The sequence below is a fragment of the Pleurodeles waltl genome, chromosome 9 (assembly GCF_031143425.1).
Source record: "Pleurodeles waltl isolate 20211129_DDA chromosome 9, aPleWal1.hap1.20221129, whole genome shotgun sequence".
Taxonomy (NCBI): Eukaryota; Metazoa; Chordata; class Amphibia; order Caudata; family Salamandridae; genus Pleurodeles; species Pleurodeles waltl.
Window position 1 is genome coordinate 77,466,126 of NC_090448.1, and position 22,649 is coordinate 77,488,774.

General features: G+C 43.1%; 1 protein-coding gene across 4 annotated transcripts in view; it reads right to left on the reverse strand.

Moving 5' to 3' along the window:
- The window catches only part of LOC138258583 (protein SSUH2 homolog), a 164,375-nt gene that overhangs the window by 11,464 nt on the left and 130,262 nt on the right, over positions 1-22,649 (reverse strand). For all 4 annotated transcript variants that reach the window (XM_069205948.1, XM_069205946.1, XM_069205944.1 and 1 more), the window contains 2 exons: positions 15,740-15,829; positions 11,944-12,049 (listed from right to left, as the gene is read on the reverse strand). In XM_069205948.1, coding sequence (XP_069062049.1) covers positions 11,944-12,049; positions 15,740-15,829 — 196 coding nt within the window. The remainder of the gene's footprint in view (positions 1-11,943; positions 12,050-15,739; positions 15,830-22,649) is intronic.

A 22,649-nucleotide genomic window follows, 5' to 3' on the forward strand; every position in this document is an offset into this window, starting at 1 on the left:
AAGTCATTGTGGAAATGAGAGAGGGCATGTGTTAGTCATACATGTAGCAACATCCGTAATGTGGACTTCCAAGATTTAGGGTAACGTAGACACCACATGTGACAAAGCATGCACCAGATAGATGGCAGACGCTTGTTCATGTCAATGGTCCATATTTTCAACATCCTATGTCCTAGAGTTTTGGTAACAGCTTCCGAGGCACTAGTTGGTGAATCCCACAGTGAGTCATACACATGCATTGAGGAAGTGGGTACCATGTTGTTTGCCCAGACAGACAAAGGTGAATCACAAATGTATGATGACACCACAGTTGAGGTCATAGAAGTGAGCCACAACTCTCAAGTGGCTGTGGTGGACCAGCAGACGAGGAAGCACGTGTCCACATATTTCCAGTGATCAATTGCACATAGGTGTCTTGTTCATGTGTGTGGTCCAATGATGATCCTGTATATTTTGTGGGGTGTAATTTGTCACAGTTTGGTCCAGGACCCATCATGGGTCAGTGGCAGCTATTCCTGTATCTACTGAGTACCCTTTGTTGATCAATGTGAGTAAAGTGGATGTGGACATGAGAACCTACATGGGGATGGTCCCACCCTGTCACTAAAGATGTGTAATGAGACAGTCAACAGGGCAACCTTGGTGTGCTGAGTGAGATAATGTCTCGTGTGTCATGTTCCGGCAGATGTCATTACAACATTTGTACACAGGTTAGCCTCTGCAATTCCCACTGCATCTGTGAACATCATAGCCTCTGTGCTGATTATTCTCGCAGCTATTCACCACACACGGCCCATCAATATGTTGTGAGCACTGTGATTCTGTGTGTGAACTGTCAGGGTCCTGACATGTGTGGATTTTTCATGGACATTATCAGAGGTTGCTGGTTCTGCTGAAGGCCCCGTACCCAATCCCTACATACGGCCCTGGGACACGGTCACACTTTGTCATTCATGCATAAATGAGACCCAGACAAGGTATGGGCCATGAATTTTGCTTTTCACAGAGGATTTAACTCATATGGTACAATTAAAAGGCAGATGATGCTATACAATGTATTTGGGTATGCATTGAAGAAGCCCATGCCCAAATACCCCCTGATGAATGAGAGGTTTGCTAATGCAAGTGTGGTACATATGTAGACACAGTGATACTTTAGTGTGACACCAGTCAGGCTGACAGAATGCAGGGTGAACCAGGATCCAGCAATTTGACAAGTTACATAATCAGTGGTCTGACTAAGACTGTTTGGAGGACGAACTAGAGAGTTGACATGTCAAACTGTGTATGTCCTGTGTTTTTGAAGGTGACAAATGAACCCAGGGGCTGTGTTACACAGCTTAATTAGTATCAATGCTTAACGGTGTATCTGACAAAATGGCAACTCCTATGCTGTTCCAAGCATCAGTAGGGGGAGTGCTTGTTGAAATGGGTGGTGTGCATGGAGGTGATCACAGGTGTGGGCTGCATCTGTTTCTCCCAAGTCCTGTAGGTGAAATTTGCATTCTAATGGCCAACAGACTTTTTCACACGGGAAGCAATCTACAGGTGCTAACAGGGCTTAGAAACTAGAAGCCAGCGTATTAATTGACCTGATGTCCATCAAGTCAGATGTTCTATGACAATGGCATACCATAGGAAAGGGTGTAGCACACTGGATTGCTATTGGCAGGCTGTGTGTGTAGAGGAGGGAATATCAGGGTACACATCTTAGTATTCCAGGGACCTCTCCAGACAGGTGGGTTGTGACCAGGTGCATGGGTGTGTCAGGAGTTAGGAAATGGGCTGACGTACATGGATTGTCATGTGTGCAATGCTGCTCATATGTGTGGCACTTGTGCTGTCTATGTACAGCTTCTATGGAACTCTGGTCACAGATAGTCCTTGCACATTTTGGATGCAGTTGGAATAACTGCTGTCAAGGGTCTGGTCAGACATTCCTGTTACCGATGGAAAAGCACATCGACTGTCTCATGTATGAGGCTTGTTTTCCCCTTATTGAGTGATGGTGTCTTAGTTGTGTGCCATATGCTGCGTTGGACCTTGATTTCAACATGTATGTGTGAAATAGGTGTGGTCCTCTGCTATTGGCCTTCAAAGGAGAAATGTACATGATATATGTCATTTACAGTGTGTGTGTATGTGACCATTGTATGTTACGCATCACATTAGCTCTGGGATTTTCAGTGTCCTAATCAGTATATCAGCAATGCTCCATGAGGCAACACTCTTATTCTGATAGTTAGAGATGGAGGTGTGCAAAAATGATTAGCCAGACCATGATATGGTGATTATTATAGGTGTTTATTTAAATTAGTTCATTAAAGTTGTGATGGTGATTATATTTAAAAGAAATTGTTCACGATATGTTGCCGACTGCGTATACCAGCGGCTGTGTTCTGTAGTTCCCCCTCATGTTGCAGGCCAACATCCTCCTCTTCCTCCTCTTCAGGAATGTGTGGCTCTGGTTCCAGGAGGGGAATGTTCCTTTTGATGCAAATGTTGTGCAATATTGCACATGTTAGGATGATCTTACAGACCATCTCTGGGGAATATAGGAGGCTACCACCAGTGATGTTGAGGCACCGAACCTTGACTTGAGGATGCCGAAGGTCCTCTCGACTATGGTGCGTGTCCTCTTATGTGCGTCGTTGTAGGCACGCTCTGCTGCTACAGTTCTCGGGTTGTTAATAGGTGTCATTATCCATGGCTGGATGCCATACCCCTGATCAGCTGCAAGAGAAAATGAATGGGATCATGTTGATGTAGCTAGCCCCACTGAAATCACCTTTCATGGCAGTAGTTGTCTTGTGTTGTCTGTGACTCTTTTGTGTTATAATGTCACATCCTAGGCTTGTAGGATGTACCATCTGCATCGTGTTGTTTCCTGGGCTGAACGAGTGTTTGGCTGCTGACCGTTTGTCAGCAGTATGTTTTGGGATTTGCAGTACAGTGTGCCCTCCCAAGCATTGTGACTTGTAATACAGGTGTCCGTGTGTCTTCACTGGGGGTGAGATGATAGTTCCATACACAGAATCATTTTGACAGTGTTCTTAACACGTTCATATCAATGTACCCTGGACATCCCATACCTTTAGACTTATGCAATGGATTGATGTAAACGTCATTGGGACAGTTACAATTTGCAAGGTGACGTTTAGGCAACCCACTCCACACGTTGTGATCATTGACGTCTTAACATTAGGCTGTACAGTAACTTCAGATGTGTGACAAGTTCAGTGGTGACCTAAGAAACATGGCTAGTGGTGTGACAACCTCAGTGTGTTCCTGTCCACATGTTGCTGTTGTGGTGTATGTGTTGTGTGTCCTAGAGGGTTGCTGTGCAGTGTGTATATAAGTAGGTTTTTGTACTTACCAACAAGTAGCCCATTGCCATACTATCCATCCTGGAAGTGTTCATGGATGGTGCAGTGATGGAAGATGAAGGAGTCATGGACACTCCCAGGATATTTAGCCACGATGTTGGTGATCAGTCCTTGGTGATCCACTATGGCCTGCACATTGATGGAATGTGTGTGCTTCCTGTTGCGGTCGAGGTATTCAGTTGCAGCAGGTGGCACAAAGCGTACATGTGTGCAGTCGATTGCACCAAGGAGGTGTGGGAAGCCACTAATGAGGTAGAACCCCTGTTTTGTTTCCTGCTGCTTCTGCAGTGTGTTAGGGAAGCAGATGTGGCGGGGTGTAAGTCCGATGATGGCATCCAGTACTTTGGGCAAAAAGGCAAAGAATGACAGCTGTGATATTCCGGCAACCAGGGCACCAGTTATTTGAAAAGAGCCATTCACCAGCATGTGAAGTACGGCAAGCAGCTTGGTTTCTGTTTGGATGGTGCGGGGTGTCAGCAAAGTGGGTGCCAACTGCGGTTCAATGTTTTGCAGCAGCTGCTGAATGGCCTGCTAGTTCAACCTGTACCTCTGGATGATGTTGTTTTCCCTGAGGCCATGAAGGGTTGTCCTGGTGCGGAATATCCTCTCCTGCCTTCTGCGCTGCCTTTAGGGGCCCAGCTGGTGTTGTTGTAGCTGCTGTTGTAGCTGCTGTGCTCTGCGTCGGCGTGCACGCTGGATAAGAATCACCTCATGTCTCCCTTTTGCTGCTCTGCTGCTCTGCTGTTCTGCTGTTGCTTCTGTGTGTTCTGATTAAATACAGGTGTGTTTGCCCCATTTTAACGCCTGCCCTGACCTAGGCGTTAAATTTTGATGCAAATCGGGCTGGGTGTCATTTTCTGGCTCCGCCTCCCTTCCTTGCGTCATTTTTGCCCGAAAGCATAATACGACGCACGGCCGTTTAAGTCATTTTTTGGACGGGAACGCCTACCTTGCATATCATTAACGCAAGGCGGGTTGCCGCATCCAAAAAATGATGCACACGGCAGAATTTTGTTGTCCGCGGGCTTGGGCGTCAAAGTTTAAATACGTTTGCGCTGAATGTGCATCAAAATGTTTGACGCACATTCGGCGTAGACTGAGTATAAATATGCCCCCAGTGCTTGAGACATCAACCTCTTCTTTAGAACTTTGTGAATGTCAAAGTTTCCCTTAGATCCTTGTCCGTCCAAAATGACTAATCGTGTCATTAAATCATTACACTTGATGAAAAAACAGAAGCCCCATTAACGCTGGACCTATGATCAAGCCACTTCTAAAGGTCGCAACACTGATCTACTGATGTGCTAGTCAGAATTCTTAGTGCGACTTTAAAGTGCTCTCTAATTACAAGCCAAAGTCCAGCCTGGCTCTCCTTGTCAGGATCAGGGGAAGCAATGTCCTAAATTTTCACTTGAAACAAACACTCTACTGAATGAATGCTAAGGTGGGATCTGGCAGGTAAACACCTCAGAGTCTGTCCTGGTGGATATTCAGGAACAAGTAATTCTAGTAATCTGCCAACTTAATTCTATTAATTTAAAATGTGGCTGCTTTTGACAGTGAACTCCATTGGATGCTTTGATAATAAGATCAGATCAATTTTGTCTTAAGTTCTTTAACATCCACAAGTAAAATTTGTCAATGTAAAGACAACTGCTCAACCGTATGGAGTGTAGAATGTGTACTTTTTCTGAAATTACACATTGGGCATGGGAATATCACATGAAATATTTGCACTGTTCTTCCACAAAACCAGATTGCTCTTCCCTCGTAGTTGTGGCTTTAAGAGAAATCCCTGGGGTGTATGTTGGCCCTGCCATGTATTCATTATCAGAGGTTTAGTGCAGAGCCATTCGGTGTTGCAATTGCCTCAACCTTTTGCTGAAAAATATACTTTGCTTTGCGAACGTTGATTGCCTCTAGTCATGCTTTGCATTGTGCAGGGTTACTTTGGCCCTCATTAGGAGTCAGGAGGTCGTAGGGCTGCCGGACTTCTGGTGGCGGTCTGACAGTCGCCAAAGCAGTGGTCCCACCGCTTTGGCTGCGGTCAGACCACCACATGATGACTGTTGCAGTTTGGCCACGGTCGGACCGCCAGCACCACCAGTTTCCCTCTACTGGAGCATGCAGTGCTGCTCTTGGGATTACGACTCCCCTCTCCGCCAGCTTTCACAAGCAGTTGCACCACCATGTAAAAGCTGTCAGAGATGGGGTGCAGGGGGCCCCATGGGGGCCCCTGCACTGCCCATGCAAAATGGACAGCCCCTTCGCCCTTTTCACTGTTTGCTTAGCAGACAGTGAAAAGTGTGACTGGTGCTGTTGCACCCTATGCACCACAACATTTCCGCCGGCTCGATTATGAGCTGGTGTCAATGTTGTGGGCTGTTTCCCGCTGATCCAGCAGGGGGGAATTCTGTTTCCGCCCACTGACCCAGCAGGAAACTCGTAATAGGGGCAGAGGGAAGGTCACCGCACTGGCGGTGACCTGACCGTGGGAGTTTAGCCGGTGGCCTTTTTCTCCTGCCAAACTCATAGTGAGGGCCTTTGTGTCCTAGAATAGTACATGGTACCACACTGTGCTTCCTTTTATCTCTGACATGTGCTACTCACATAATAGATGGAGGTGGAAGGTAGCAAGGCCTGATTCAGGATTTTGTTGAGCCATAAGCAGTGCTTAATTGACTCAAATAATTTATCTCATATAAGCTGTAAGATAGGGGTCATGGTGGGCTGGGGCAGTATCCCTGCATAGTTAACGTAACTTCACACATAGAAAACCTGTAATGCTAATGGGCTAATAGAGCTTGGGCAACCCATATGAAAAACAAACGGTGAAACCTTCATCCTCCAGCTACAGCTTGAAAGGAATATGTCATGCTGTATATCAGTTGACCAGAGAAAACCTTCGATCAGAGTAGTAATATGTTCTTTCTGTTCCCAGTGCCATGTTTGTAGTTCTGGTAAAAAAACAACCAAACAACTGCAGTTGGCGCAATCGAGGGAGCAATGGTTAATAGCTCACTTGAGAGTTAGATCCATTGTCTTTATGCTCATTGGTTGCTAGAGCAAAATTGAATAGATTTTAGGTGCTATTCATTGTCCATCAATCATTTGCAGTTGGACCATCCATTATAACATACTGAAAGTGCAGCAAAGATGTTTGATCAGCAGAACAGCACAGTCAGCCCAGCTAAGTAGCTGACTGTCCACCTACCCACATTCATTGTAGGTTGGACATTTACAGCCAACAGGGTGTTCTGTGGACTGGCCACCCTTGCGCCAGGCAGCTCACAGATGACTACTTGAGAGTCGGAAAGGATATATAAACAAGCTGGTTTTAGATCAAAATATAGCATTCAATGCCTCCTGTAGTCTGTTCTAGTAAGATACAAATCGCAAGTTCACCCAGCTCAGACTTACGACTGGTGTCTGTTACTTTGTTGAATAGGCGTTGAGTGGTGTTAGGGGCATTATATTTTTCAAAATGGCGATATCATTAGTTTCAAATTCTGTACATGATATATGTTTATTTTTATGAAAATATGATATAGAAAGAACGACAAAATATGTGTGCATGCCTAGTTGTGTTTGTTCGCTTGTGCATGTTTGTGCCTGTTTGCTCAATTTAATCATTGCTATCTCCTAATAAAAATAGTATTCTTACTTTTGTAAATGAATTCTAATGAAAACTGCAAGTTCAGGAAAATGTAGATTGATTACTCTAGGCAAACAAATATTTTTAAAAATGAATTCCCTGTTTTTGGAGAAAAGAAATTGGAGTAATTCCAGTGCTGTTGATACATCTGTATCAGAATGCAGCACAACATTAGTTAAAGATGGTCATTACTTTTTTCAAAAGAATCATTAGAAATGTCTGTTATCAATGTACACCTTAATAGATTCTATACATCCCTAGTAAAGTGCACTAGAGGTGCCCAGGGCCAATAAAAGAAATGCTACTAGTGGGCCTGTAGCACTGATCGCACCACACACATAAGTTGTCCCTCAACCATGTCTCAGGCCTGCCATTGCAAGGCCTGTGTGTGCAGTGTCACTGCCACTTCGACTTGGCATTTAAAACTACTTGCAAAGCCTTAAACTCCACTTTTATTACATATAAGTCACCCCGAGGGTAGGCTCTGGGTAGCCCATAGGGCAGGGTGCTATGTAAGTAAAAGGCAGGACATGTCCTTGTAAGTTCTAGCTGTCCCAGTAGTGAAAAACTCCTAATGTTCTTCTAGTGGTCTGACAGCTAATACCCAATAGATCTCTTGGCCGAAAGGACTGGGTTGAAAGGGGAACTGGTGCACTTCAAAACCACTCTTTGAGTCTCCTTCACTTCAAAGGCATATGTGGGTACATATACTGGGTCTGTGACCCCCTCAAATATGGCACTTCTGGACCTACAACTGGACTCTGTCAGAAGGACTGCTGTGCTGCCCAGATTTCTCATCTGGACTACTTTTCTGGGAGGACTGCTCTTCTTTTTAATTGCCTGCTGCTCTCTGACTCTACTGGAAGGACTCTGCCTTCCCCCATAAGTAATCTCCAAGGGCTTGGACTAAGCTTGCCTCCTGTTAAGAAGTCTCAGGGCCATCATAGTCTTCAACAAAGAGAGAAAATCCACTGCTTTGGAAAATCAATGCAATGCCTGCAAAATCTGATGCAACGCCTGCAGAATCGACACAGCGCCTTTCTTGCGGCTGAAAAATCACTGCTTCGCCTACTGGATCAACACAGCATCTGTTTCTTCCTCCCAGTGCATTTTAGATTTCCCATGCGTCCTCCATGGGTGTCAAAATATCCATGCACTGCAGTAAGGAGCTAAGCTTGTGCCCCAGGAAATCGATGTATCACCTAGCCCGTGAGGAAAGAATTGATGCATCACCTCCACCACGCCGGAACGATCGACGCTTCGCTTTGTTTTCAAATGCATCACCTTCTCAGTGGCCCTGTGTGTCGTTATTTTTGAAGCATCCCAGTTACTGCGTGTTAAAAAGACACAACCACTGATTTTCATGGATTAAGACCAAATGTTGAAAAAGCGATTTCTTAACTTCTGCATATTGGATCTTTGTCTTTTTGGTCTTATTGTATTCAGATAAATATGATCTATTTTCATAAACTGGTGTGGAGTATTTTTGTGGTGTTGTTACGGTCTAACTGTAGGAGTTATTGCACAAATACTTTACACATTGCCTTCTCAGATAAGACTGCCTGCTTTGTGCCAAGCTACGGGAGGGTGAGCACAGGATAATTTAGGCTTGTGTTGTGATTTACCCTGACTGGGATTGTGGTTCCTTCTTGGGCAGGGTGCATACCTCTGACAACTAAAGACCCAATTTCTAACAGAAGACAATACAATAAAGAGTGGCCTTATTAGATTTTAAGCTACATTTTTCAGAATATCACTTTTAAACATGCCAAAGATTTTGAATTTCATGGCAAGTAAATCAAACGTGGGAATCCATCCTACCCACGATCCGCTTACTACCAAACAAAGCTTGCATACAAATAGTAATTAAAAAAAAACATTTGAGGTATAAGGATTCCATGTCAGTCCTTGCAATGCCACAATGGAAAAAATGGCATTTAAAACTTGGTTTTAGTGGCCAACAGTAGATGCCCAGTACATATAGTCACCAGTAAAAGACCCGCTTGCTCTTTTTTATTGTGAAGTAGATTATATGCACATGGCTGCTAGGTGGTTCCATATCACATGTGACACATTAGTCAATCTGTATATTTTAGACAAAGCATTTCGCATGTTGGGGTTTTTGAGCGCATAATTCCAATGATTAAAGTAGGGGTGATCAACATAGGGATGTTTTCCATGTTAAATAAGTGTGAATCTTGTGAATATGTATACGCAGATTTACAATGATTTTGCAGCAGCTTTGCGTTGCTTTTTTACGCAGACCGCACTCAAAAATCTAGGTTGGTATTTACAAACCATCTTAAATGGTGATTTGCATTTGTTCATAGCTAAAAGTAATGCAGGGCAGCATAGTGCACTGCCTTGTGTTACTTTGTGTCAAGGAGGCATTCCCTGAGTGGTGCCTGGGCATTTCCTTCCATATACCCTTGTATCCATACCGACAAAGAATTGTAGACATGAATTTGCGCCCAAATACTGCGCCTCCCTGAGACTAGCATAACGAGGAGAAATATTATTATTTTTCCTTGTGCTTTTATCTTTGCATGTGTGCTACATTCTGCAGAAGATATACAAAGAGAAAATTGCCCTTAAGCATAGTTTCTGTGTCATGCTGATCACAACGCAGAAACCCTTGCACTATGGCGTATGGCTGTTGAAAGTGCGACAGAGTAGAGAGAGAGAGGAACTGCTTTACTATTTTGTTTACATGGCACAGTTCTGCTTTGTCCAGGTCATGTAACGCAGTGCAGCAACTTTGCTGCCCTGCATTGCACCAACTTTCAGTGAATCTGGGCTTAGGGTTTTATATGAAACGCATTTTGCCAGTCCTCAGTGTGAAAATTGTACACGAGGGTACACGTTGCCTTTAAGTGTCATACATAATACCTAGACTTATTATTTGAAAGTAAATGGCTTATACCCTAGTCTTGACAACGCTGTAAATAAAGCACCATTGAAATCTTCCACTCAGGTCAGCCTTGATGTAGTAAGTTGGAATGAGGCAGGGTGTGGCTAGGAACATGGGTGATGGTGGTTGGATAACCCTATATGCCGGTGTCCAAAGCTCTCCTCTGAAACATGCGGCTGCTGCATTTAAAGGTGCAAGCACACAATACCAAGGCAGTGTAATCCTAAAGCGATCTCGGTCTTCTTTAATCCATTTACAGCCACTCCCGAACCCTACAGCTCACTATTGCTGCTTTCTGCTTTCTCCCATTGTGACACTTTTCTGTCTTTATTTGCTCCATCTTTGTAATATGGCCTTTTGCTTACAGCGATTGACTGATGCAAAAAAATAAGTGCCAGCCCTCAAAAATAAGTGTTGGTGCCCCCCACGGAAACCACCGGCTCAAATTAAGCACTGCTTATTGGTGGGTTAATTATTCTTGCTCTATTTCACATAGAAATCACATGGCAGCTTTGAAGTGGAAGCCTAGAGATAGAGGGCCTGATTATGATCTTAGCGGATGGAACATTCTGTCTGCCATATTACGATCTCCATAGGAAATAATGGAATCATAACACGGAGGACTGTGTATTCGTCACGTTTGTGACGGAGTAACCCCATCTGCCAAGATCGTAATCAGGCCCATAGTTTGTTAGATCGACATTGTCTACATTTCTGCAACTGCTGCCCAGGATTCATCAGTCTTTTCTGTCTCCTTCCTGCCTGAAACTGTAACATCGTCTTCCTCTGTCTTAAACTTCGGCCTGCTAGTCAACAACAGCATGATATTGAATTGTTTTCACTGTAGTTGCCACAGCCACCAGGCTCCCCCTGCCCAACATATAAAAGCATGCCTATTACCCTCTTTCAGTTCACCTAAACACTTAGGGGCATATTTATACTCTGTTTGCACTAAAATAGCGTCACTTTGTTTTTACGCTATTTTAGCGCAAACATAACTCCATATTTCTAGTTTTACACTAGACCCCTCTAGCGTCAAAATATAGGAGATAAAGTCATTATTTGCCTGCAAAAACTACCTTGTGTCAATGAGCTGCAAGGTAGGCGTTCCAGGACAAAAATTACTCTAAGGTCCATGCGCCTTATTTATCCTCCCGTGCACAAATGTTGCACGGAAGGGAGGTGGGCCTAAATAATGGTGTTAGGGGACCTATGGGCCTATTCTCATGGTGGAACACCATGGAATAAGTCCACAGGTGCCCTCCCCAGGCCCCAAGGACACCCACACCCACACCAGAGGGACAGCAGAGGATGGGGGACCCCATCCCAGGTAAGTAGAGGTAATGATTTTTGTTAAAGTGCCCTGAAATGGGCCCCCATGCCTGGCACTGGGTGCAATGACCATGCCCAGGGGACCCTTGTCCCCTGTTCTGGCCATTGGGGTGGTGGGCATGACTCCTGTCTTTTATAAGACAGGAGTCATGTGGTATGGTGGGTTTAGCGTCAAGAAATGACGCTAGGCTAGTTAGAGTCATCTTTTTTTACTCTAACCAGCCTAACATCATTTTTTGGTGCAAAATCCCCTTCTCCCATACTGCCAGCCCCACCCAGCTAACGTCATTCTCCATGACGTTAGCCCACCCTTTGCGGCAGATTGCGCCATTCCATAAATAAGTTGCCCTGATGGCGTCTTGGAATGGCGGTAGCCGGCGGTATACTTTTTGACGCTAAACTGCGTTACCGCAGTTTAGCGTAAAAAAATATAAATCAGGGCCCAAGAGACACCTGAGTCATGAGAAAGATTGGCCATTGCAATTAGCTCTCAGTGGATCCTACAGACTTCATAACATCCCCACTCAACCATATCCTTGCCTCAAACCATTCCATCAATTATGATATAACCATCGCCTGCTACGCACGTTGCCTCTGTTAGAAGGCCTTCTCCAACAAATACATAAAGGTATCACCTATCACAATATTGAAAGAGTTACCATAGGTTGCTCATCAATGAAAATCTTCTTTCCTGTGACTTTCTCATAGCGATCCATGGGCAATCCAGAATTCTGGTCGGTCACAAAAGGAGAATCAATATTTGTCCTATTGGATTAGAAAACAAATGCTTATGCTGTGCCCACTGGCAGGCTAAGAATAATATTCAGTAACACGATTAAGACAGAAAGAAACCCTAAGAAATGAGTATCATTATATTATACCATTCATACACTCAAATCATTGTCAGCTCACATGGTACAAGTAGAAACCACCCAGAAGTAACAACAACTGCATGACACCAGTGAGGAGTTCCAGGTCAGCTAAAGTGGAAACACTACTTTCAGGATAATAACTTCTGTGATATTTGTACGTACAATTAGAGATATATCATTGGAGTTCCCAAAAATTCAGGTCTCCCAAGCCTAAACCCATTGTAGAGACACTGAGACACCATGTTCTTTTAAACCTGCTTAGCACCAAATGGTACGAAGAAATGGCACCTGCCTCCGACACAGTACAGTTGACACTAACATATCACCTGTAGGATAGAGTCAATATGAAGATTAAACAGGCAAATAACAGAAAGAGTCTGCTGCATTCCACAGCATCTCAGTTGGCTCAGAAGGTGCGACATGGAAAACAAAACACTGCCACTGACTTTCACGGCCATTGATCAACTAGGAAGTTTCAATAGCTCCTCGCCTTGGTTCGCAGATTGTAAGCCTAGCGATGGCTTTACTTAAAATGGAGTGTGCTCTTATGGGAGATTGGGTCATGTGACTAGTCACCTCACTCATTTTTATGAGTTTTATCTTTAGGTTATCATTGCTACCATATAGTCTGAGAAAGTATGCCCTTATTAGTCTAGTTCATAACTACTTCCATTGTTTAGAGTGGAGTTGCGTTGGTGGGAACCTGCTTTTGCAATAATTTTCCATGTACTCACTGCCCTCTTTCCATCAAACATACAGATATTGGATATCTCAGTTTAGGCTGTGATGACATGGCTGGGACTGATTCTTACTGCCCACCTATGTGGCTATGCAAAATATGAGGGATGCCTGTATCATAGCTTGTAATGTTGTTTTGATGAGCATAACACTGTCGTCAGGTTCCCTGGTGGCACTCTTGCTGATTATTGTATGGAGTGGGATTTGGCAAAGATTATAAGGCAGAAAATGTCTTGATAATGCATGTTGACTTGCTTTCACTCCATTGTTTTCTAGGACCCAAAATCTTAGGGCATTGTTGCCTGGCAGTATAGGGTTGTGTTAGCAGAACTTTGCTATGCCGTCAAGTTCATGGGTTCAAGTATTTCTGTATTATTTTTGGTCTTTACTTGTACTTTTCCTAGAGTCCATGTATCTTTCTCAACAACTTCTACGTATGATGACTCAGATCACCTCCAGCATAACAGATCACATATATTTCCTGGAATGGCAAGCTGTGAGGGTATAATATGTTTGAGAGGGACCAAACTGAGGCACCGTTATATTTTTGAATCTGGACGTCAGCCATCTTTTTACAACAGCCATTTGTCCCAGAACACATTTCTGAAAGTAAAGGGTCTAATTTAAGCATGAATCTTTTCTTGTTTTCATAACTGCTAGAGCAGGTGTTCTCATAAAATTATTAATGAATATTCATGTATTCTGAGTAATGGGTTTGCGTAGAAAATGTAATGATCTAGAGAAAAATAATGCACACATTTGAAAATGTGCCCACGTGAGTGGCCGCCAATGTTCACGAAGTATACTTTTTAATGGCTTATTAATACGAAATAAGGAGCTTATGTTTGATTAATGTAGTAGTACATCATATTGAGGGGTTTGCATTATGTATTAGCTTTATTAATCGTAGACCTTAACTTAGCGGAGGTCTTGGCCTAGTTGCACGGCCTCATGTCAAGCTGTATTTCTAAACCGGTTAATAAAATGTTTGATTAGAGGATTACATTGTAATTTTCCACTGTGCTGACTAAATTTGTTCGTATCTAAAAGTCTTTCTCATAAGAACCACTTGCTAGAAGATGCTGTTCTTGCTAAATTTAACAATATAAGTGTAATGTGTGTAAGACTGACTTTCTCAGGAGGAAAACAATGGAGATACTGACTGGAGTATAAGCTGCAACAATATTGTTACCTGACGAGCCGGACGATGAGGACAATTCAAGAGAAGCCAATCAGCGACATGTGAACTGTGTACTAGTAGAAATTATAGATTTGAAGTTTTAGTTTTATTGGACAAAGTGTGAACATGCAATCCCTTGACCAATAGGGATTTGGGAAGTAGTTTTAGGAAATTTAACTTAGCCGGACTGCACTGATGGAAGACAATGCATTTGCCCATTTCTTCTTGCAGAAAGGCCATTACTTTACTGAGCGTCTAGAGACGTACTTTACTTTAATGTTTAAAGACTTTGCATTTCCTGAACTTTGATGCTGAATCCTGATGCCTGGCTGAACAAACTGATGTCCTGATGACGAAGACTATCTTAGCTTGCCGATCCATTTGTTGAGAGGTATATTATTACTGATGTGTTTCTTCAATCTATTTGCTTTTTCTTTCTAGGTACCAACCACAATATTTTGATGGAGCCATAGTTAGATGTTTTCTAAATTTGTGTTGAATACATTGTTTTGCATGAAGCCCAACATGCTAATGCTAATCTGTTGTTAGATAAGGATCCTCACTATTGAAAGTCTGCTGTAGGGGGTAATAATCAATGTCATTCTTTTGCTGAATATAAATGTATGTAATATCGTTTGCCCAACTATTCTTGTTAATAATTTGTACCGTAACCTTAAAATGTGTAATTGTTCAAGCTTTGATTAGATTACGTTTCTTTCACCGCTTTGGGCAGCCAGTGATGTTTCTGTATGTTTATCATTTGATTTTGAGATTATTAATATAGGGAAATAAATGTTCTAACTTTTACTAAAAGGTGTGGTTATTTATGACTGAAAGGTCATGGCGTGGAATAATTACTGACTCCAACTGATTACTAATGATATTATCATTGATTATTGATGTTATTGATGGGTTATTGATTATTGATCTGCATGTACTGGATCTATGGTGGGAACATCTTAAATGCGAGTCAAAAGGTTCATCGACCTATTTGCGTCCCCTTGTAAGTTTACTTATTAAGGTCTGTCGCATTAACACAACTGTATCCATTCCCTAGAGATCTGAGGATATGTTTGTCATTTGCACAGACCTTTTAGTTTAACATTATGATAAACAAGATTCCCTGCCAGCCTGGGAGACTCAGGATGTTGAATTTATACATAAATGCACCTTAATCCAAGTGCCCTTTGCGGTAACAGTTCCATTCTATATAATTGTTGCCTTTCAGAAGGATAGATTGATGCTGAACAGCACAGGAGTAGGAACAAACACCAGAGTAAAATAGTATATAGGCTGTTAATATTACATAGGCTTTTCAGCCTAATCAAACATCCAGATGTTCTGGTCTGCCACCTAATCTTATTAAGTAACCATAAGGCCAGACTTGAGAAATGTAGAGACAGACCCCTCTTATTTTGAGGTTTCATCATTGTGAAACAAACTCACCATGCCCACCCACTCACATATCTGGGATTACATTCCACACCCCAAGATATGCTGGTTCATAGGTGCACAAAGGCCCTACCTTCATTATAAAGTGCTGCATGATCAGATGCCCAAGACTAACTCATCCATCATAGTGCTTTAATATTTATGAGTTCCGATACCAAGGCTCAGCAAAGACCATTTGTAAAGAAAAGCTCTCCTCCTTAGAAATGTACCTACCATATCACTTCCATTTCAATGTAAGAGTGCAATTTCTTTCTTCCGAGACACGTATCACATGTCACCTTACCACCAGAGCAGACATAACACCTGAAAAAGATTATAACGTTTCATAGATGAACTTGGGTAGCCACTGGCACATGTACAACAGGACATAAAATTGATAAACATTTAATCTCTCAGTGTCTACCTGAACCCTTTTTTGTGTGGTGTGGGGTTGATATTCTATGGTATAATACTTCCATGTAGTATCCCAAAGTTCAAGATTGTGTCTGATTGTGAGACGTAAAGGTGCCAGTCAGAACATAGCAGTGCACAATAACCTCTCTGCGTAAACATGCACTTTATAGATACACCTCTTATATTGCATTAAAGTGACACCCTTTGAGTAGTTGTTCAATCTGATGTGGAGAAATCTTTGGTTGTTTGCCAGAGGAGCTGTGTCAGTACGTGGTTGAATTGTAGGTCACTCACCTAAAGCAGGACATATTAATGCAGGTAATGAATGAGGTAGGGCAAAAGAGGCAAGGTACCTTCAGGTAAAGGTCACCGACAAAAGATCTGGGCACCAGTAGACCTAGGATTCCAAGAATAGCCAGAATAATACCTAGATAAATGATTGTAAAGAGACGCCAAAGAAAATTGACTCTTTTTCAAGCATCACAAAAATGCAAATGGTGGATGTAGCAAGGGTATATAATAGGCAAGCCCCAAGGATGGCTGTAATGACTGTGGGACATCTGATAAAGCATAACTGCTCATACAATCATCAGAACCTGCAGAAGTCAGGCCTGCTTTTTCAGTTGGCTGAGAGGTGCTCAAGTTGTCCATCAGTGATGAGAGAGATTTAGCGATATGTTTGTTAAGGTGGAGCTACAGATTGTGGGTGAGGAAAGATGAGACCTGTTGGTCTAAGTGGTGATCTTATTATGAATAGCCTGATGGAGAATGGCCATGAAGCTAGAGACCAGTGAGGGTTAAGCTTACTAGAGTTTAGAGCATTACAGATGCTGACATTGTGGAAGATGAGATACATCAGAGGATGCAGCCATCCCTTTTGGGTGATTTTTGAAGGAACTTAATTATATACTACCCCTCTATACAGGCAGCCATCTCAAATATCAGCAGTGGCTTCTTTTCTATTCTAGTCTCTGCTCCACAGGAAGATCTAGAAACTGGAAAGAAGACACTACATTTATCTGAGATGGCTACCTATATACAGGTTGTTTAAATCTTTATTTGGCTACACAGCCATAAAAGCACAGAGAAGCAACACAATATATAAAATACATAAAATCAGTAAGATACTATTACAATAAAATAAGTTTAAAAACTATAGAATTCATTTGATCACAATACATTGTGGAAATCCCAAAAAATCGTCTGAGTGTAAAGACAGTAGCCCACTACACCAATAGCGACCCACAGCCAATACCTGGTGCAAATTCAGTCTAAAGGCCAGTACAATCTTACATATCTAAAAGAGGCAAACAGGAAGGGCAACCCCTTTAACATGCAATCTTTTTTCCTAAGCCTTCACATATGAAGATGAAAACGTGAAACAGCAAACACAATAGGCTGTCTAACATCGCTTCTCAGGATCCTTATTACTGTCCTTTAGCCCCTTATTCCCAGGTTTCGGCATAACGGAAGAATCCACTTCCTTCTGCATCCATGATATGTTGGACAGGAGATCACAGCATGTTCAATGGTTTCAATCATAATGGGATAAAACAGGACAGAACCCACCAGGCTCCTTGGGAGCACGGTGCCATTTTACTGTGACAGAACAGAGTGGCGAGGACCCTAGACGAAATTTCATATAAGGTGTCTTGGCTTAGGGGGGAGGGGTTCTTTCTTATCCAAAAACTCTTCTGTGCTGTATTTGTCTCAAAAAACTCAAGAAAAGAGGCTGAAAGGCGGCCTACTCTAAAGTGTCCTAAAATCTAATCATCAACATGCCATCAGTATAGACCCTATAACATTGCTTTCAGTATCCCAGTGGCTTCTGCAGGGGTGTGCCATACGTTTCCACACCCGATTTGGAGCAAACAGTGCTTTACAAACCTGAGACAAGGAATGTTGGATGCCACAGGCAGCCCCAATACATCCTCCAGGCCCCATCAGAAAGGCAAAAGTACTGGGGTCTCCCAGAGTCTAGGCCAATACAATATAGGTCTCTGTCCTGTTTTATTAACAATTAGACCTAAGGCCAAGATAGAGCCATAAATGGATCAGCGGGAACTAAGAGAGAGCTTAATTAAGAGTCTCATACAATTATTTTCTACTTTCTCCAAAGATATTACATCAATATGACCTGATAGCTCCCTGCCACATAGGGTAGCCTCGAGAGATTGGAAGTAGAACATTTAAAGAGCTGGATATAATGGATGAATTAAGGAACCTCATTGTGACCTCACCTACACTTCAGAATATGAGGTACCCAATCAAACCAATCAAACTGCTCATTGAGCATAACCCCTAGATGGTCAGTACCTGAATTCTCTCTAAAGGAACCCTATTGAGAATTGGATTGGATCTGTTCGATGTACAAAAAATCATATACTTTGTTTTTCCAGTGTTAATAATCTCTAAACCCCGCTTTTTGCAGAAGAACCCAAACTGATCCAGAAGCTTCTATAACCTCATAGGTGTTTTTGAGATCAGAAGATTGTCATCTGCAAACAGAAGAGGTTGTATATAATTAAGTTGCTTTAAAAATACAGATCACAAAATAACCCTTACCCTAACAGCAGTCTTTATCCTTATCATAATACTAACTCTTACTCAGGGCCTAGGTCTAACCCCAATCCAGCCTTAATCTTAAACCTCACCATGGTCCCTTCCCTTAACCTTACCCTAGCCTCACCCCCCATATTAACCCCAGCCATTACTGTAAACATTAACCTCAAAAACCTCTAACTTCTTTCTTTATCCTGGCCCAAACAAAATGTTAACCTTTAATTAGAACCCAAACCCCTATCCCTTACTTTAATTACATCCCTTACATTAGCCATAATTCTAATTCTAATAAGTATAACCCTAATTTATACAACATAGTTCACACATAATAGTAATATTTAGTTGTTTTAATATTGAAAATCATATGCAAAACAATACACATACAAAATGTGTAGATGTCTTAAAAGAAAAGTTTAGAATTTTGTTTTTTTTAAACCAAACATTTGTAAAAAAATGTCTTAGTAGTATGTAACATTTATGACTAAACTTTCATGTAACACATCTTTTTTTGATATCTAGATTTTTACTGAACACCTGCCGAGTAGTGGCTAGAGACAGCTGTAACAGACTAGTTACTACAACTAAGGAACTCACCAGAATTTTCAGAAGTTGAGAAAGAGAAGGAAAAGAGGAAGGGGTATTGAGATAGTGTAGCAGATTGCCAGGTATATTTCTGATAGAAAGATAAAACCCATGTAAGAGGCCAGGAAAGCAGTAGAGATGAATAATCTATAAATCTAGACACATCAGGGTAGTACAAGTCAGATCAGTAACCTGCCTCCCAGGGCATTAAATGATTTACAAGTGATAAACCTGCTGTTCAGTTGTCATCAGAGCAATCCAAAGTCAATAAGTAGTCCCGGAGTGGCTGCCAAATGTCTTGAAGTGACTGGTTGCAGGGAAGCAAACAGCTTTAAGTTGGTATCACAGCAGGACAAATGTTTTAGTCAGGCAAACACCGTAGGGGGAGTGCCAGCACCCCAATGGAGAGACACCTGCAATCAGCTAAGAGTAATGAAATGGCAGCAAAACAACTTAATCCTAATGGCAGTGGCTTATCGTATCCCAGCAGAGCCATGAGGGTATCTGGAGTAAGAGGTTGCTCAAGCATGATGGACAGAGTAGAATGAATGTCCCCCAACAGGTTGCTACTACCCTTCAAGTCCATGATAAATAGAGGAAGTCTGCCTGTTCCGTCTGGCATTTAGGGCTACAGTGGGACCGAGCTTGGCCAGTGCCTGAGTGGTAGTGTAATCCCTGTTGTTGTATGTATAAAGTAACACTTTATGATGGTGGTTATTAGAAATAAGTTTAGTTTGCATACAGCAGTAATACCAAGTTTTATCTGATGTGAAAATACCCAGGTCACATTCCCAGCAACCCTGGCTTTTTCCACCGCTGTGGGCATCAATTATTAGGAAGCATGATACAATTTCGAGATGATGTGGCAGCTGTTTGGGGAAACAATCACCAATGTAATGGGAGTGAAATATGTACGTTCAGCTGGGTAAGCAGGTAAGGCCTCGTGCAGTGTACTGTGTAAGCGATGAAATATGAATCCTTCCATGGCGTTAGGGTGTGTCCTTCAGCCGTAGTGGAGCTGGACTGAAGCAAACCGTTTGTAAACAAATCACCTATGACCTCTAAGCCATGTGCATGAAAAGAGCTTTGAACCAGTCGTTCTTAAGTGTGTGGGAACCGTGGATCGTTTATAAGGGGGATATAAAGGCAATAGAGGGCATCCCTACCCAGAGGGCACGGGAGCTTGAACAATGCCCAGCTAATGGTTACCAACTTTTGTATTATTGTGGGGTTGTGCGGATTGGCCCTGCAGCAAGATAGTGGAGAACGAGGGGTGTAGTATTCGCGCTTTCAGGTTTAAGAAAGGGTAACTGGGCATCTGGGTGATACCAATGGTAAGCACAATGAGCCTGGGCTGTGTAATAATGGAGCTGGAGGTCTGGGACACCAAAACCGGCCCGTTCAAACGAGGCCAGCAGCAGAGCCATATAAGTCGAATGAGTGGCCCATGTAAAGTGTTGACAAAACTGCTAGTGAAATCGATAGGAATATTTAAAAACCGATAAAGAAAGCGTGGCAATGCAACCATTCCTATAATAGCTTTGCGCTCAGCAATACTCAGTAGGAGTTTAATCCATCGCTCTACTTGTGTCTCGAGCTTGCCTATGGCGGGGCCATAGCTGCAACGGATTACCACTCAGAGTGATATCTAAGGATATGAATGCTTAAGTAATTGGTGGATTCCGTGCACCACTGTAGTGGGAATTCAAGATCACAGGGCATAGTGGCATCTGCGAGTGGGAATAATTCAGTTTTACCCCAGTTATTATGTAATCCGGAAAAAATACCAAACCATTGTACCTCTCGAACAAGAGGGGACACATTGATGCCGGGGGAGGGAGGGGGGGTTGTGGGTCATGCACAAACAACAAAATATCTTCTGCAAAAAATGGAAGCTAATAGCATCCTACGAGGACATCTGAGGCTTCTTTCCAGATGTTGTTCCTGTAAATGGTGGACCAATGGGTCGGTAGCAATTATGAGGAGGAGAGGAGAAAGCAAGCAGCCCCTGTCAGAGGCACTCTTTAAAAGAAAGGGCTCCGAGAGTGTACCATTGAGCCGGAGGCAGGCCAATAAGTCCTTATACAGTAGTCCAATCAGATTACAAAAGCCGGTAGGGATGCCCAATTTTGTTAAAGTGGTGTGAAGAAAAGACCACTTGAGAGAACTGAATGCCTTTTCGGCATCTAGCAGGGCCAATGTTGCTGGGGTGATAGGGGAAATCTGCTTAATCACTGCAAACAGTGTACCAGGGTTAAGGGACGCGGAGCTGTGTGGAACAAAGCCAGACAGCATGGGGGGGATTATGTGGTCCATTAATAAAGAAAGATGGGTGGCTGCTACTTTGGCCAACATTTTAGTATCATAGTTTATGAATGACAAAGGCCAGTATGAATTGCATAAATTAGGAGGTTTATTAGGTTTGAGCAGTAGTGTGATGGCAGCTTCCCGTAGCATAGGAGGAAGGGTGTCCTGTTCAAGAGATTTGGCATACATCTCTAACAGATGCGGAACCAAAAGTGTTTTGTAAGCTTAATAAAAGTCTAATGAGAACCCATCAAGCTCCGGAGTCTTAGAGCCTCTTAGGGTATCTATGGCCTGTGAGAGTTCCTCATATGTAATGGGGTTGGCTAGGAATTGTTGACCAGGTTCAAGCCACACCGTGGCTATTTCAGACAAGTAATCGGTCAGTGCATCCTCATTGGCACCTAAGCGCGACCTATAAAGAGTTTTGTAATAGTCTGTAAGATCTGCCAAGATGGTAGCACCATCTGTAGTGTCGGTGCCTTAGGTGGTTGTAAGTGGTAAGTGGCATGATGTGAAGGTCATACTAGACTAGCCAACATTCGGCCAGGGCATTCGTCCTCACCATACCTGCGTGCCATGGTGTATGTGCCCAAAAAAGCAATTTCTCGCACAGCGAGGTCATGAAATTCAGGTAAAAATTTAGACCTGTCGTAGAGATGGTGGCCCGTATTTATACTTTTTGACGCTAAACTGCGCTAACGCAGTTTAGCGTCAAAAAAGTTAGCGCCGGCTAACGCCATTCCGAAGCACCATGCGGGCGCCGTATTTATTGAATGGCGTTAGCCGGCGCTAGCAGACCGGCGCTGCCTGGTGTGCGCAAAAAAACCCCACGTACACCAGGCAGCGCCGGCGTAGGGGAAAATGGCGTTAGGGCGTCTTAAAATGGGGCAAGTCAGGTTGAGGCAAAAAAATCGCCTCAACCCGATTTGCGCCATTTTTTTACGACGCCCAGGCGCCATTAACATGACTCCTGTCTTAGTAAAGACAGGAGTCATGCCCCCTTGCCCAATGGCCATGCCCAGGGGACTTATGTCCCCTGGGCATGGTCATTGGGCATAGTGGCATGTAGGGGGGCACAAATCAGGCCCCCCTATGCCACAAAAAAAAAAACAAAATACTTACCTGAACTTACCTGAATGTCCCTGGGGTGGGTCCCTCCATCCTTGGGGGTCCTCCTGGGGTGGGCAAGGGTGGCAGGTGGGGTCCCTGGGGGCAGGGGAGGGCACCTGTGGGCTCATTCTGAGCCCACAGGTCCCTTAACGCCTGCCCTGACCCAGGT